Source organism: Equus przewalskii, chromosome 29, assembly GCF_037783145.1.
Source record: "Equus przewalskii isolate Varuska chromosome 29, EquPr2, whole genome shotgun sequence".
Lineage (NCBI taxonomy): Eukaryota > Metazoa > Chordata > Mammalia > Perissodactyla > Equidae > Equus > Equus przewalskii.
This window is the reverse complement of record NC_091859.1, coordinates 28,536,740-28,550,288: the sequence shown is the minus strand read 5'-3', so window position 1 is coordinate 28,550,288 and position 13,549 is coordinate 28,536,740. Positions and strand designations below refer to the sequence as shown.

At 50.2% G+C, this 13,549-nt stretch overlaps 1 protein-coding gene across 2 annotated transcripts in view; it reads right to left on the bottom strand.

Annotated features, from left to right (window-relative positions):
* CHST11 (carbohydrate sulfotransferase 11) overlaps positions 1-13,549 on the bottom strand; it is a 256,373-nt gene that overhangs the window by 131,223 nt on the left and 111,601 nt on the right. For both annotated transcript variants that reach the window (XM_070600767.1, XM_070600766.1), the window contains exon 2: positions 4,941-5,026. In XM_070600767.1, coding sequence (XP_070456868.1) covers positions 4,941-5,026 — 86 coding nt within the window. The remainder of the gene's footprint in view (positions 1-4,940; positions 5,027-13,549) is intronic.

Here is a 13,549-nt window from a genome sequence, read left to right as displayed (position 1 = left end):
GGTGGTTCGTAGTTGCACACAGTCTCCTGTGGGCTCCTCGGGACCACCAACCCTGCCAGCGGGGCAAGACTAAAACCCTCCACAACGTCGGACAAGCCTTATCCAGCTGGTACCAACCTGCCTTTCCTGCCTCCTCTCCAACCAGCTCCCAACATGCCCCTTCACTCCAGCCACAAACCCCTCACCATTCTCTGAAAGTGCCACGGACTGTGCCACCTGTGGTCCCCGCTCCCGCTGTTCCTCCCCTCTGTGACACTCTTCCTTCCCCTCTGTCAGGGGAAGTCTGATGGATCTCAAATGCGCCCTCCTCTGTAAAGATTCCAGCTCCGGCCTGCGCCTCCAAGCATTAACTACTCGCTCCCGATTCTCCCACCACTTTGCGAAAAGCTTCTATCATGCAGCACTTACGTTCTAGTACGCACATGCCTCTCTTCCCCGGGTCTTTTCCTGTTTATTCTATAAATGACTGTAGGAGAAACACATTTCGGCAAGCGCTGCTGAGAAAACTATCTAGATTGGGGCTAGGAGAGTCGCCCGGCCCTTGTTGGACGATTCAAGCTTTTATCAATCTAAAACTGAATCAGAGACCCCAAAGTGCAGTTTCACCAAGCCATGCTAGCCTGCAGCAGAGTTCCTGGGGGTGACCCCTGCGGAGCCTGGCTCCAGCCAGGAGACAAAGGTCCCCCCAAATATCCGGTTCAGGAAGGAAAAACCAAACCTGCAACTGCTCACTGGATGTCTCTGTGCCGTCCACACCACTCCATAAGCCGTGGGCCCTGCCTGTGGCAATTTCCGACTAACCTTAGCACATCCCAGGTCTCAGCTTGAGTCACAGGGAAAGAGAACCTCAAGGAGGCAGTTTTCCACCCAGGAAAGCTGAACTGATCGGTTCTCATCCTCCTACAATCTCGCCAGGTCAGAGGGGCCCAGCTCGAACATCTAGGAGCTCTCTGATCCTGGCAAATTGCTCAGCCCATCTGAGCCTCAGTTAACTTGACCTCAAAAATGGGGTTATTGGGTCCCTCCTTTTAGGGTTGTGAAGATTCAGAGATATGTGTGGAAAAACACCTAGAATAGTCACGGGTATGCATTACACATTCAATGAATAGTAACTTTCTTTCCTTCTCTCTTTTTCTCTCTCTCTCCATCTTTCCTCCTGGAGCCTACCTTACAGAGAAGTAAATTTACTTCAACACATTGGAGATTGGACTAATAAGGGTCCAATTTTATTATTCTTATTCTAATAAAATATTGACTGGTCCTCAGAGATTCCTAGGAACACCCACAGACAATTGGATCTGGTGCATCCTGGACAAGCCTCGTGGACTCAGTGCTTACGAATTCCTGGTCAGCCCCTGGGCTGTGCATCTGTCTTCCTGGAACGTGGTAATCACAGAGCAAGTATAATGCTAAAGAAAGAACCAGGCAGGGCAGGGCCGAACCACGTGAGGGATGCTGTGAAGATTTCAGGGAACCCACGAAAGGACCAGGAGGTGGGCGAGGCAGAAGGACAAGCTGTCTCGCCCTCGCTGGCATTTAGGGGCAATTATGCCCTATTAATGGCTGAGGACGTCGCTCTGCCCTGTGAGTCTGTGCTGAGCCAGGGCGGCCCACAGATGTGCTCGGCCCACAAATATGCAGTTGGCAACTTCTGAACCGTCGGTGACTTGACGCCAGCTGATCTGATCGGCAATTACGTTTTATTTTGGGGCCAGGGAGACAGCAGAGAACCAGGAAAATTATAAGACATCAGAGTGCAGTTTTTCTAAGAATATCAACTATGAACTTTTTTTTAACCAATTGTTGTTTTAATGGTTAGGGGTTTGCAAGACACTAAAATAAGAAAACTCAGGATACTAAAATCAGATTAAAGCCAATTTTCCCAAGGGAGCTTTTATGCTTTTGTCCAATGGAAATCTGGGTGTGATACTTTTTGCGGGGAGGGGAGCTGGGGTAATTCCTGCCAAGAGAACCCAGCTGGTGACAGTGAGGACAGTGTAGAGATAAACAGATTTATAGTTTGTCCTGGGTTTGAAGCTTTTCTCTGCTTCTTACCAGCTGTGTGACCTCAGGCAAGTCATATAACCTTCCTGGCCTCAACCCTCCTATACACAGAATCGGGGTGTGACATCCAGCTCTGGGTGTGATATCTAAGCACTTGATGAGATGTTAATAAGCATCCAGACAGCAGCTGGTCCACAGGACAGTACACGGTCACCAAGATGGTGCCTTCTGGCCATAATGTTGGTTTCCTATCATCTAAAATAAACAGTTCCTGTTTTCACCATCATATATCAAACTCAAATAAACAGTCAGCATAAAAAGGGGAAATGGCATCTCCGGGAGCAGTTTAATTTCTAGCAATTACAGGGTTTGTCATCTGCCTCTGTGATAACATCAACGTCTAGGCTTAGCGGCTTCAACAGCTCAGCTGGTAGGGAAACACGAGAAACCGCAACCAGGCCCGATGGAGTACAAAGTCTGTAAATGTCTTGTGGACGCAAAACCCAACCAAACGCAACAGGAGCGCTTGCTCCCTTCTCTCCTCTTAACGCCTTGGCCCACAGCAGCCCGAAGATCGCCAAGACGGTCTCTCCAAGAAGCGCCACTGGCCCAACTTGCGTGGGAATGGAACATAATTGCAGCTTGTAAAGGAAACCAGCCTAAGAAAAAAACATCCCAGGACAACATCCCGAGGAAACGGGGAGATCTTCCTGCGGGGACGTTTTCCGGGCTGCCAGCGAAGGGGGCCAGACAGCTTGCCCACGACATTCTTGATGGAAGGTGGTGACTCACCCACCTCCGCCCTCACGAATGGCTCCCGGAGCCACGTCTCCAGCCCCATCTTCCCTCCCAGGACCTAGGCTATTGCTAAATGAGCATCTCATCTGGACAACATTCCTAACACCCATGGAAGGAAGAGACGACCTCTGCTCTGGAAGGTTCTCTCTCTCTCCTCTGACTGGTTTAGGAATGGACCAAGCAGGGTCTCCCTCGCCAATTAACTCACTCATGTCAACCCAGAGATACAGGAGGAGCCAGGCATGGCAGGCTAACTACACATGCCCTGCTCACCCTTTTGTGCCCACCAGCTGGCCCTGTGCTGCACATAGTGGGTACTCGTAATAGCAGATAAAGAAATGAATGATTGAATGTGCAAATGAATCTGAGAATGAACCAGCTCCATAAGAGGCGCCAAATAAGACACATCTCCTCAAGCAACCCTGCAAGGCAGGTATTGTTAGCACCATATTACAGACGAGGGAAAGCAGGCTCAGAGGGGTTAAGCATCTTGCCCACACTCACGCAGCTTGTAAAAGAGGAAACCAGCCTTTGAACCCAGGGTGACCCTAAAGTCAAGGCTTCCAATATTGAAACCATTCCCACGACCACGATCACGACAAACCATGTTTATACAGCCCTTGACCCATCAGAGTTATTTCATCCTCCCGACGTTTTGGAGAGATGAGAAAACTGACCGCAAGAAAGGACTCATCATGTAGTCAAGGCCACACGACCAGGGGGAGTGGAAGTAGGAAGTCGAACCTGAACTTTGGGTCTTTCAAACACAGCCATGTGGGGGCTCCGGCGATAGGCCAGGCTCCGTCTTAGGGTGGAGGATGCCAGGGAAGAGCAGAGACACGGTCTAGGGACTTCCTGTCCAGACAGGCATCTACTTCAGAAACAGGTTCTTCCCATGATGCCACATGTTGCCCATAAAATTTTCCCAGGAAAGCAGAACAGAGGATGTCAACGAAAAGATGCAAATGGTTTGCATCTTGGTAGCACGCGTTGTTTTCAACACAGCTTACCAGAAATCCCGTCCTTTGTCGAAGCCCATTCCGCCTCTTCCTAAGGACGGGTGTGTGAACAGGCTGGGAGACTTGTCTATAATAATCTGGTTATTTGGGTACCAAACAAAAGCCAGACATCAAATTCCCTGCTGGGTCACCAGAGAGCCCGGGAAAGAAAGCCTCAGGCAATCTAAGTTTGCAGTTGATCAGAAAGATCTCAGGCTCACCCCTTTGCAAGACTTCTGGGGATCCAGCATCTTTGAGGACCAAGCATTACTCTCCTCCACCAACACCTTCGTCCACAGAAATGCTAAACTAAGATTTAGATACAAAATAAAGCTCAGAGACTACAGCCCAAAGAAGTACAATTTTTTTCTTTCTCAACGGCCATCAAATGTCAGCAGATGGGCCACTAGTTGTGCACTCACCAGTTCTTGGCATCAAGTGCTCATTAATGTTCCCACAAAAGGAAAAGCCTTGGAGTCTCCACATCAGGACCCACACACACCAACGAGGCTGTCACCATGGCAACCAGGCCTCCTCCCTTTGCTCCGGGCTTTCCACGGAGGATGCTTTTCTTTGGTTGGAGCTTATTTTGCTCAAAGAGGAGCTCTTCATAATCAAGTTGGAGTTACCATGACAGTCACTTAACAAAATGCCCCCCACACAAGGGACTCTTGGCAAACTGTCATAGCGAGTTGGAATTCTTGGGACATCTCTGGGCTTTAATAATCGGATGTGGGAGCTGGGTGGCAAGTACACCCACGTGTAAGCCTTCTTTGGGGGTGCCAAGAGAGAGACTGCACAGCTCGGCCGGCTCTGCAATTCCGGAGTCCCACGGTTGACACCTGCCACTGTGTGGCTCAGGGGTCCAAAACCCGGGCAGGTCTGAAAGCTTAGTCCAGAATGACACCAAGGTGTTTCTCTAATGTTAAATCCCGCTCGCTAGAATTTCAGAACCATTTTATAGAGCAAGGGTGACCACGACAGAACCACTGAAGATAAAATGCCAGGCAGTGGAAGAAGTTTCAAATCCCCAAAATCAGAATTTTGGAGTTTTTCAGGCCCCCTCCCACCCATCTCCCAAAAAGGAGATCTGACGCATGGAGACAGAGCTGAGGAAGTAAGGAAGTGTCCAGGGCTTACCTGGGTCGGGTTGTAGAGTTCCTGCAGGGGGCTTCGAGACCCCTTCCGGCAACAGATGTCCACACCGAAGGGGTTCCTCCGCATGACTGAGGAAAGAAAGGGGAGGCTCATCAGAAATGAGCAACAAAGCTTTGTTGTCTGACAAAACAAAAAAGGCAGAGGAGGCAAGAAGAAACAGGTAGGGAAGGAAGAGAGAGAGCCGGCTTCTGGCAAAGCTGTTCCTTTTTCCAGTGGGCCATCCCACCTTCCCCAACACTCAGGCATCTCGCACTCAGAAGGACACAAATGATGCTAAACATTCTTTCCAGTAAATTTTTAAGAAAACCAGACAGGCATCTAAAACACTGACATAAAGCTGCTTACAAAAGACATTGTGACAGTTGTTGCAAGAGTGTGAGCTCTACCAGCGCAGGGCTTGGCGACGGCTTTAAAATGCCGCAGCCTTGGGGCTGGCCCCGTGGCCGAGTGGTTAAGTTCGCGCGCTCCACTGCAGGCGGCCCAGTGTTTCGTTGGTTTGAATCCTGGGCGCGGACATGGCACTGCTCATCAGACCACGCTGAGGCAGCGTCCCACATGCCACAACTAGAAGGACCCACAACAAAGAATATACAACTATGTACCGGGGGGCTTTGGGGAGAAAAAGGGAAAAAATAAAATCTTTAAAATGCCGCAGCCTTCCCCTCCCCTGTCACTTAAACGACCTTTGATCCCGGCCTGAGCCCCTGGTCTCCTGAGAGCCTGGCAGAGCGTTCCCCAGGCGGTTTTCCCCGCAGGATGAGTCAGAGGCCCGTCCCCCCAGAGCCTCTTGTAAATCAGCTTATTTTCAATGAGAATATCGGCTTGAGGCCGAAAGGATGAGGGTCTGTGTTTCCAGACAGACAGAGATGGCACTGACAACCAATACAAGAGGGAGAATTAAGCCAACTTCTCAAAAACCCAACTGGGTTGAGGACACCAAGAAGTGTTCTTAAACAGAAAGCATTCCTTCTTTTTCGATTCTTCTGGTTCACAAAAACCCTCACTCCGTGCAGCCCCTCACAGCGTCCATCACACAGCCACCGCTGACAATTATTTGTCGAAGGGAGGGCGGGATGAAGGAATGAATGAATGAATGAATGAACGAATGAACGAGTACTCTCTTCTCACATGGGAGGCAGTGTTCTTGTGGAATGACTTGGTAGGGGCATGGGTGGAACAAGGAGAGCAGATCTTTTCACAAACCTAAATAATTCACCTCCCACGTAGTGAGCAGAGTGACAGCACGACACTCCCTGGAGCAGACAGCCTAGGTCTGGATCCTGGCGCTGCCCCATACCAGCTGTGTGACCTCAGGCAAGATACCCAACCTTTCTGTGCCTCTGTTTCTTCACCTATAAAATGGAGATGAGAAGAGGATCTAACTCCATGGGCTGGGTGTGAGGATTAAATGAGTTACTACTCTAGGCAGAATGCTTAAATGGGGTACCAGCAAAAAAGTGTTTGTTATAAATTTCTTAAGGTACTGGAGATCATTAACTAGATTTGCACATAATTTATGACGAAAATCGCTTGCCCCCCGCCCTAGGAGGGGACATGAGAACTTCTCCATTCTTGAGCCATCAAGTGAGCTGATGAGAAGTTACCAGACTGCAAGCCGGACTCGGGGATTGACAGGAAAGTCGCACAGCCACAACAGACGGGGGGGCTGGCTGGAAGGGGATAAACCCAGGTACGTCTGCTCAGAAGCCAACCTGAGGTCAGAAAACCGAGGAAGCCACCTCTACAAGCAGCCGATTACTTCTGGAAGGTCTCCAGATGAATCTACGCCTTGCCAGGCAACGCTTCTCGGACTTGTCCCTTTGAGCCACATGGAAACCCTGAGTGTAAACGCTCCATTCCAGGAAACCAGAAGCTGCATTTTCTCTCTCCTTCTCTTTACTTCCCAGAGTAGGGTCAGCACACTTTTCCTGTGAAGGATCAGACAGTCTTTTGGTCTGGGGCTGTCCATCTCCTTTGCAAGTCTTCAATGTGGCGGCTGCAGTGTGGAAGCAGCCACAGACCACGGAGAACCGAACGGCGTGGCTGTGTGCCGACACACCCTCAGCCGTGGACGCTGAAATGCGAATTCCGTGTAATTTTCACATATCAGGAAATAGACTTCTTCTGATTCTTTTCCAACCATTTACAGAAACAGGCGGCGGGCCGGATGCGGCCCACGGGCTGTAGTTTGCGACCCCTGCCCCAGAGAGCGGCCCCAGGTATTCCCAGGGTCTCCGTAAGAGCCCCAAGCACACCCTGGGCGCCCTGCAGCCCTCTCCGGGGAGGAGGCAATCCGGGGGCCAATGTCCACACATAAAAGCCATTCGAGTTTGATTAGGCTGTGCGGAGAAACACTGGTTCTTTGTTCCTCCACGGCTGCCTCGAGAAGAGGGGAAAAAAAAATCCACGTTGTTTTTCTTTAATTTATTACTTCATTTTTCATTTCCACCAAAAACGGGGTAAACTGTTAAATGCACGCAGGTTGCCCTCGGTGAACAATGACATAGCAACACTTCGGAGGAGGAAAAACAGCCATAAAACTTGTAAAATTATGCCCACGCCGTGCATGATTAGGTCTCCCCATGGCGGCCGTGCGGCTCGCCCAGGCCTGTGGCTGCGGGACCGCCGCAGTGAAACCCGCCGTGAAATCCATTAAAAGTCAGCTTTTATGGGGGGCAGTATTATTTAATTGGTTTATTTTTCTAATACAAGGCCTTTAAAATGCTTTGGCCATGTGGGGCCTGCAACACGGACCCCTTCCCAAGGCCGGCGGCCCTCAGGGTCTCCTCCAGCCCCGCCTGTGACTTCCCTGGGCGCCACAGGAACCAGCTTTGGCACCCCAGGCCACAAAAGCCAAAGGGGCCTTGTGTGCTTTTTATGGGAACGACAACAATCTCACCATTTATGGAGAGCTCATTGTGTGCCAGGCGCTCGACCAAGCATAATCCTTCACACAGCGAAGGAAGTACCTGCGTTTTACAGACGACCTCTCTGAGCCTCCCTTAATTTCAGGAACTTGACCAAGGTCAACGCCTTGCGGGGTGGAAAGTACCCAAGCTGAGATTCAAACCTGACTTCTGGGCTCTTCCTATCCAAATGAGAATAATGAGAACCTACCACATGCCTGGGAGACAAAGGGTGGGCCGGCAATTACGCACCTAGGTGTGAGAAGGTTTATTCTGTGTGTGTCTCAGGAAGAGCGGCACCAGAGAAAGGTGAGTAACCGACACACACAGAGAGCAGCCTACATTCAGAGAGCACAGTTCACATGTTTAATCTGCACATCAGTCCTCTGGGGTGGGTACCGCTACTGTCCCCACTTCACAGATGGGCATCCTGAGGCTCAGCAGGGTTAGGTAAATCGCCCAGGTCTCACGACAAGTGAGAGGTGAAGACAGCATTCCGACACAGGCAGCCCACCTCGCAGCTGCCACGCTGGACCAATGGTCAAGTGGCAAGTCCACCAAAGATCTCCATAGTTTCCTCCGGGCCCAAGCCCTGGTTGTCTGGCCACTTCTAGGACAAGCGATACACAATGTAGTCCAATATTATAGGATTCATTAAAATGATGTGAGGGCCAAACTATGAACTAACGGTTATTACACTCATTCATGTACTTATTCGACAAATCTTTATCAAGCTCCTAAGATATGCCAGACATCAGGTATGAGGATATACACCCTCTCCGTCTTATTCACGTAGTTTCTCTGGTGCTTGGCACACAGTAGGTACTCAAGGAGGGGTACGAATGATCTAGGATTTAAGGCTTTCTTTACACGCATGGAACAGGTTGCTTCCTGCTCTATATGGAGGAAACGGCCAGGAGCATCAGGCTGCTGTTATTTTTTCCTTTGAAAATGAAAGATCTGATGATCAAAAGCCCTTAGAAAGGAATCCCTGAGGACATCTAACGGTGGCCTTCCGCTGTCCACCCACCACCAGAGTTTTATGTAGCTGCAACACTTGTCTCCTTTCTAAACTCAAGTCCATGAAATTCAAGACCGTTTTGTAAGAATCTAATCAACTCAATTTCCAGTATGATTTCCTGGCCCCGGGAACAGTTCTGTATATTCCAAGATACACAAATGAAGCTAAAATTAAAATCAAGCCACGTATGTTTGTTTCACTATGAAGAGCACGTTGTTTTTAAGCAGATGCTCCACTCCCGGTGAGCTGAGGGCAGGTGATGGAAAGTCAGGTCTCGACAATGGAGGGGAGCCCATCTCCCTCTCCAAGTGGCTCCCTGGGACACCGCCAGGGCTGTTGGGGCAGGAGGGAGAAGCTGCCGGATTGTTAATTCTGAAATAAAACTGATATGCTGTGGGGCCCTGGGTGGGAACCTGCCTTTGATGCATTTCACAAAACCAAAGACATTTGGAATTCTCTGGGATTACAGTCCAGCTCCTTCAATTTACAGAAGAAACTCAGAGAGCTGAAGTACTTGCCCAAGGTCCCCAGGGTAGTCAGCAGCACAGCCAGGGCTGGAACTCAGGTCGTATAAAATACAGCCATACTTAACAATGATAATCATGAGAACTACCATTTATTGAGAATTTACCAGGGGCCTGATGCCTGAGATAATGCTAAGACTTTCTCACAATGCTTCATTTAATTCTCATAAAAACCCTATAAGTTAGAAACAATGAAGACTAATAATATCATTTATTCCCATTTTACAGTTGAGAAAACTGAAGCCCAGAGAGATTAGGTAACTTGCCCAAGATCACACAGCCAGCAAATGGCAGAGTAAGAAACAAATTCAAATGCAGGGTTGTCTGTTTCAGGAACCAGTGGTCTTTGCCACTTTACCGTGCTGTCTGTAAAGGCGGTAAAGGATGCTTTTACACTTAGAGCTCCCATATAAAAATCAGTGCTCTCTCTTGCCGAAACATTCAAAGAGAAGCGCTTCTGGACTAATCACCCAGGCCCAAACGCGTCTCTACTCCTCCCGCTGGCAAAATAGCTCTAACGTGCGCGGCTGACTCCAGACACTTTGCGAACGGATCTGTGAACAGCATGGGCACCAGGCCTCCTCTACCCTACGCTGCGAGCGTGCAGAGCGGCAATGCGATTACAGAGACGTCTTCCCCAAACGCATGAAGTCATGCTTGGCCCCGAGTGGAGTACAGTCCGGTCCCCATGGCAAAAGCCAATGGAATGGGACAGTGTCTCAGTCAACCTCCTCCAGTCAGAAGAAGGTCGAGCAGACCCAGCTCCCTCGCAGGGAGCCATTCCTGTAAAGACAGGGCCGTTCTGCCTTGCAACCCACAGCCTGCCCTGGAAGGACACTATGTCACAGCTCGCCCCCACCCCCTTCGGAAGCCACCGCGCTCAGACTAGTGACCACCTGCCTGGGACTCAGGACTTTTTTCCATGCTAAAACCAGGAAGGTCGCAGGCACACTGGGACAAGCTGGTCACTCAGCAGCACCCTTTGGGTTCAAATCGTGGTTTCACTATTAACCGGCCTGGCGACCTTCAGTCAACTGCCTACTCTCTGAAACTCATCTATAAAATGCAGTAATCACCCCTAGATCCCAGGGTGGTTGTGGGAAGTAAATGAACGTGTAAAATAGCCTGCTATGCATATGGCACCCGAACCCTCCATGGGCAGAGTCACAGGCCTGGAGCCTATCCCCTAGCTCTGCCACCAAACGAGGAGCCTCACTTTGAAGGCTCCCTGGGCCTCAGATTTCTCCTTGCTCAGGTGAAGAGGGGAAACCAGGAGACCTCTAAGTTCCCAATTTCTAAGCACAGGGCAGTGGGCAGTCCCCCTGGAGAAGTGCTGCAGGGAGGGGGGAGTCAGGGGGAAGAGGCAGGAACGGGGCGCAGAGGATCTGGGTGGCAGTTAAGCGGTAATGGGGGAAGGAGGCAGGGAAGAGTGTGGGGCCAAGAGGTTATGAAAGAAAAAGCTCTAGTTGGCTGTGAAACAGACGTCCCATCAATTTCTTCCCAGTTTTCAATCCACTCCCAAATACCGGTTTCCAGGTTGGGATGAAGAGGTTTTTCAAATGGAAAAATACCATCTACAAATAATAACTAGTAATAATATTAATAATGCAAAAATAGGGACCGCTCCTTCCCCAAAAAACTCTTACATGGAAGCAAAATTGGTGGTCTCTTGCTCTGGTGGGGCATGGGCCACAGGGGCAGATCTGGGGAACAAACCCTCTTGTCCCTGCCCCAGGGCCTGAGGTTCCATCGGGAGAGTCAGGGTTAGGAGATCCCAGCGGGGGAGAACCCGGTCCTCTACCAGATGCACTGGGAACCTCGCCTCCAGGGCTTACTCATGTTCCATTGAGTTCGGCATCGCTCTGGAGCTCCCCTCTCCTCTTAAAATGCAAAGGAAGAAACTCCCTTTGAGTCACTCACAAACGCTAGAACCTGAATTAGATGTGCTGGCTGGATCTCTGGCAGGATGCTCAGAGCTGGAGGAGAGAGGACGCAGGCAGAGCAAAGCAAAGGGAAGGTGGGGAGGGGCGGGAGAGAGCAATGAGCTCCAGGGCGCCTTCCCGTCACAATGTGGCTTAGGATCGGCTCAGCCCTAAGCAGTTCCCATAAAGTCGAGAGGTCAGTAAGTCCTCATAAACACTACGGTCTGTTAAAAAAATTTTTTTTTTAACACTCAGAAGTCTGAGTCTCTGTGAGATTCAGTTTTATCTCAAGGAGTCTGAGGTGCTTGGAATCCAGGGTGTGCTCGGCACATTTACGTGTCCAGGTGGGTCCAGGTTTTGGCATTCCTGGTTGGCTCCTGCCTAGCAAAGAATTAAGAATCAAAACTCATGTGTTGGGGCCGGCCCAGTGGCCAAGTGGTTGAGTTTGCACGTTCTGGTTCAGGGACCTGGGGTTTGCTGGTTCGGATCCTGGTGTGGACCTACGGGCCATGCTGTGGCGGCATCCCACAGAGAAGAACCAGAACGACCTACAACTAGGATATACAACCATGTACTGGGGTTTGGGGAGAAAAAAACAAAACAAAACAAAACTCGTGTTGAGTCTGAGGGGTTCTGAGCCCCCATGTGACCACTCTCATTCATTTTCAGAGGAGAAAACCGGGCCAAGGGAGGGGACAGAATGGCTCTCCCCCCACAGCAGGGATGAGAGAGCAGGGCCAGCTTGTCCCCTCCGGCTCCAGGTCCCCAGCAGTGAAGCCCCACGCCGGTCTTGTCTGCCCTCTGCCTAAGCGCTTAGTGCATAGCTGGTACTCAGCACATGTGTCAAGTGACCTGAGAGTTCAGCCAAAGACATTTTTTCTGCTAACGGCAATTAGGCCAAACCACCTACTCACAGCAAAAGAACAAAGAAGAGAAGTTGCCATGTTCTTTGCTAACACACTTCCTCAAAATTCTTTCATTGGCCTTCTTAGTCACAGGAGTTAAACAAACAAAAACATCAAGAAAATGCCTAGGATACAATCCTGAGGACCTGTGACGTGCCTTCGAGGGGTTCTACCAGCACTCAGTCGACGTTAGCCCTTCTTACTGTCTCTCCTCTCTTCCTCACAGCTCCTGGAGGTCAGTGGCATCACGCCTATTCATTCTAAAGACAAGGAAACTGAGGCTCAGAGAGGTGGAAGAATTTACCTGAAGACACAGCTAGTGTGTAGCAGAGTGGGATCCGAACCTTGCACGCTTGCCTCCATTCCTCTGAAATGAGGCGGGTTACAGTTGACAGAGGCTCGGAACCAGAAGAGAGCAAGCAAAAGGCAGTCCTGAATGCTGACCCAGGGTCTTCCCACCAACCAGGGCCCGCGGGGGCTTCACAGATAGTCAGCACACTCCTGTTCACAGGAGCCCAAACCCTGAGCCAGGAGCCAGTTCGGCCCAAGCCATCAGTAAGCCCACCATCGAACCTGCATCTCCCAGCCTCCTATTCGTTCTCACAGTCCCCCCAGCAGGGGCGGCCGGGAGCCATTCAAAACCACGTCCAGATCTGTTTCTCCTTATTGGAGCCTCGACAAGCAGCCACTAAAAATACTGAGGGATTTGGGGTTTGACTTGATTTGGGAACAATCTGAACCCTTATTATAGCTAACCCCCATGTCAGTCTCCTCTCCTGCTGTCAGTGCCTCAAAGCTCCTGACGCCCAGCCTCTGGAGGTGGTTGTGAAACTAAAGTGAATTAAACTTTTGGCAGATGAAGGTCAAGGTATAAATCTAAGAATTAGGTGAATGCACTTGGTATAACTCGGGAAGGGAAAAGACACAGCTTCATCTAAGAGCCAGGAGATTTACTGCCAAAGGAAGCATCCCGAGGGACTCTGACACTCGACTTTGAAGAATATACTGTGCACATCACAACAGTGACCTGCCAGGAGAAGAACTGGGCCATCAGGTACACTCACCAAAACCAACGGCCTTGGCAGTCAACCCACTCCCTCTTCTAGATGATTCTGGCCCATCTGCAAGAATGTGCCCAGAGCAGAGGGTTGTACCGACTTGCAAAACGCACGAGGTGCCTGCGCCTGTCTCAACCAGCTGTCAATCAAACAGGTTAGCACAGCATCAGGCACATCTAGGACAAGAAGGGCATTCAGAGACCAAGTCCAATGGCTTTTTTTTTTTTTTGAGGAAGATTAGCCTTGAGCTAACTG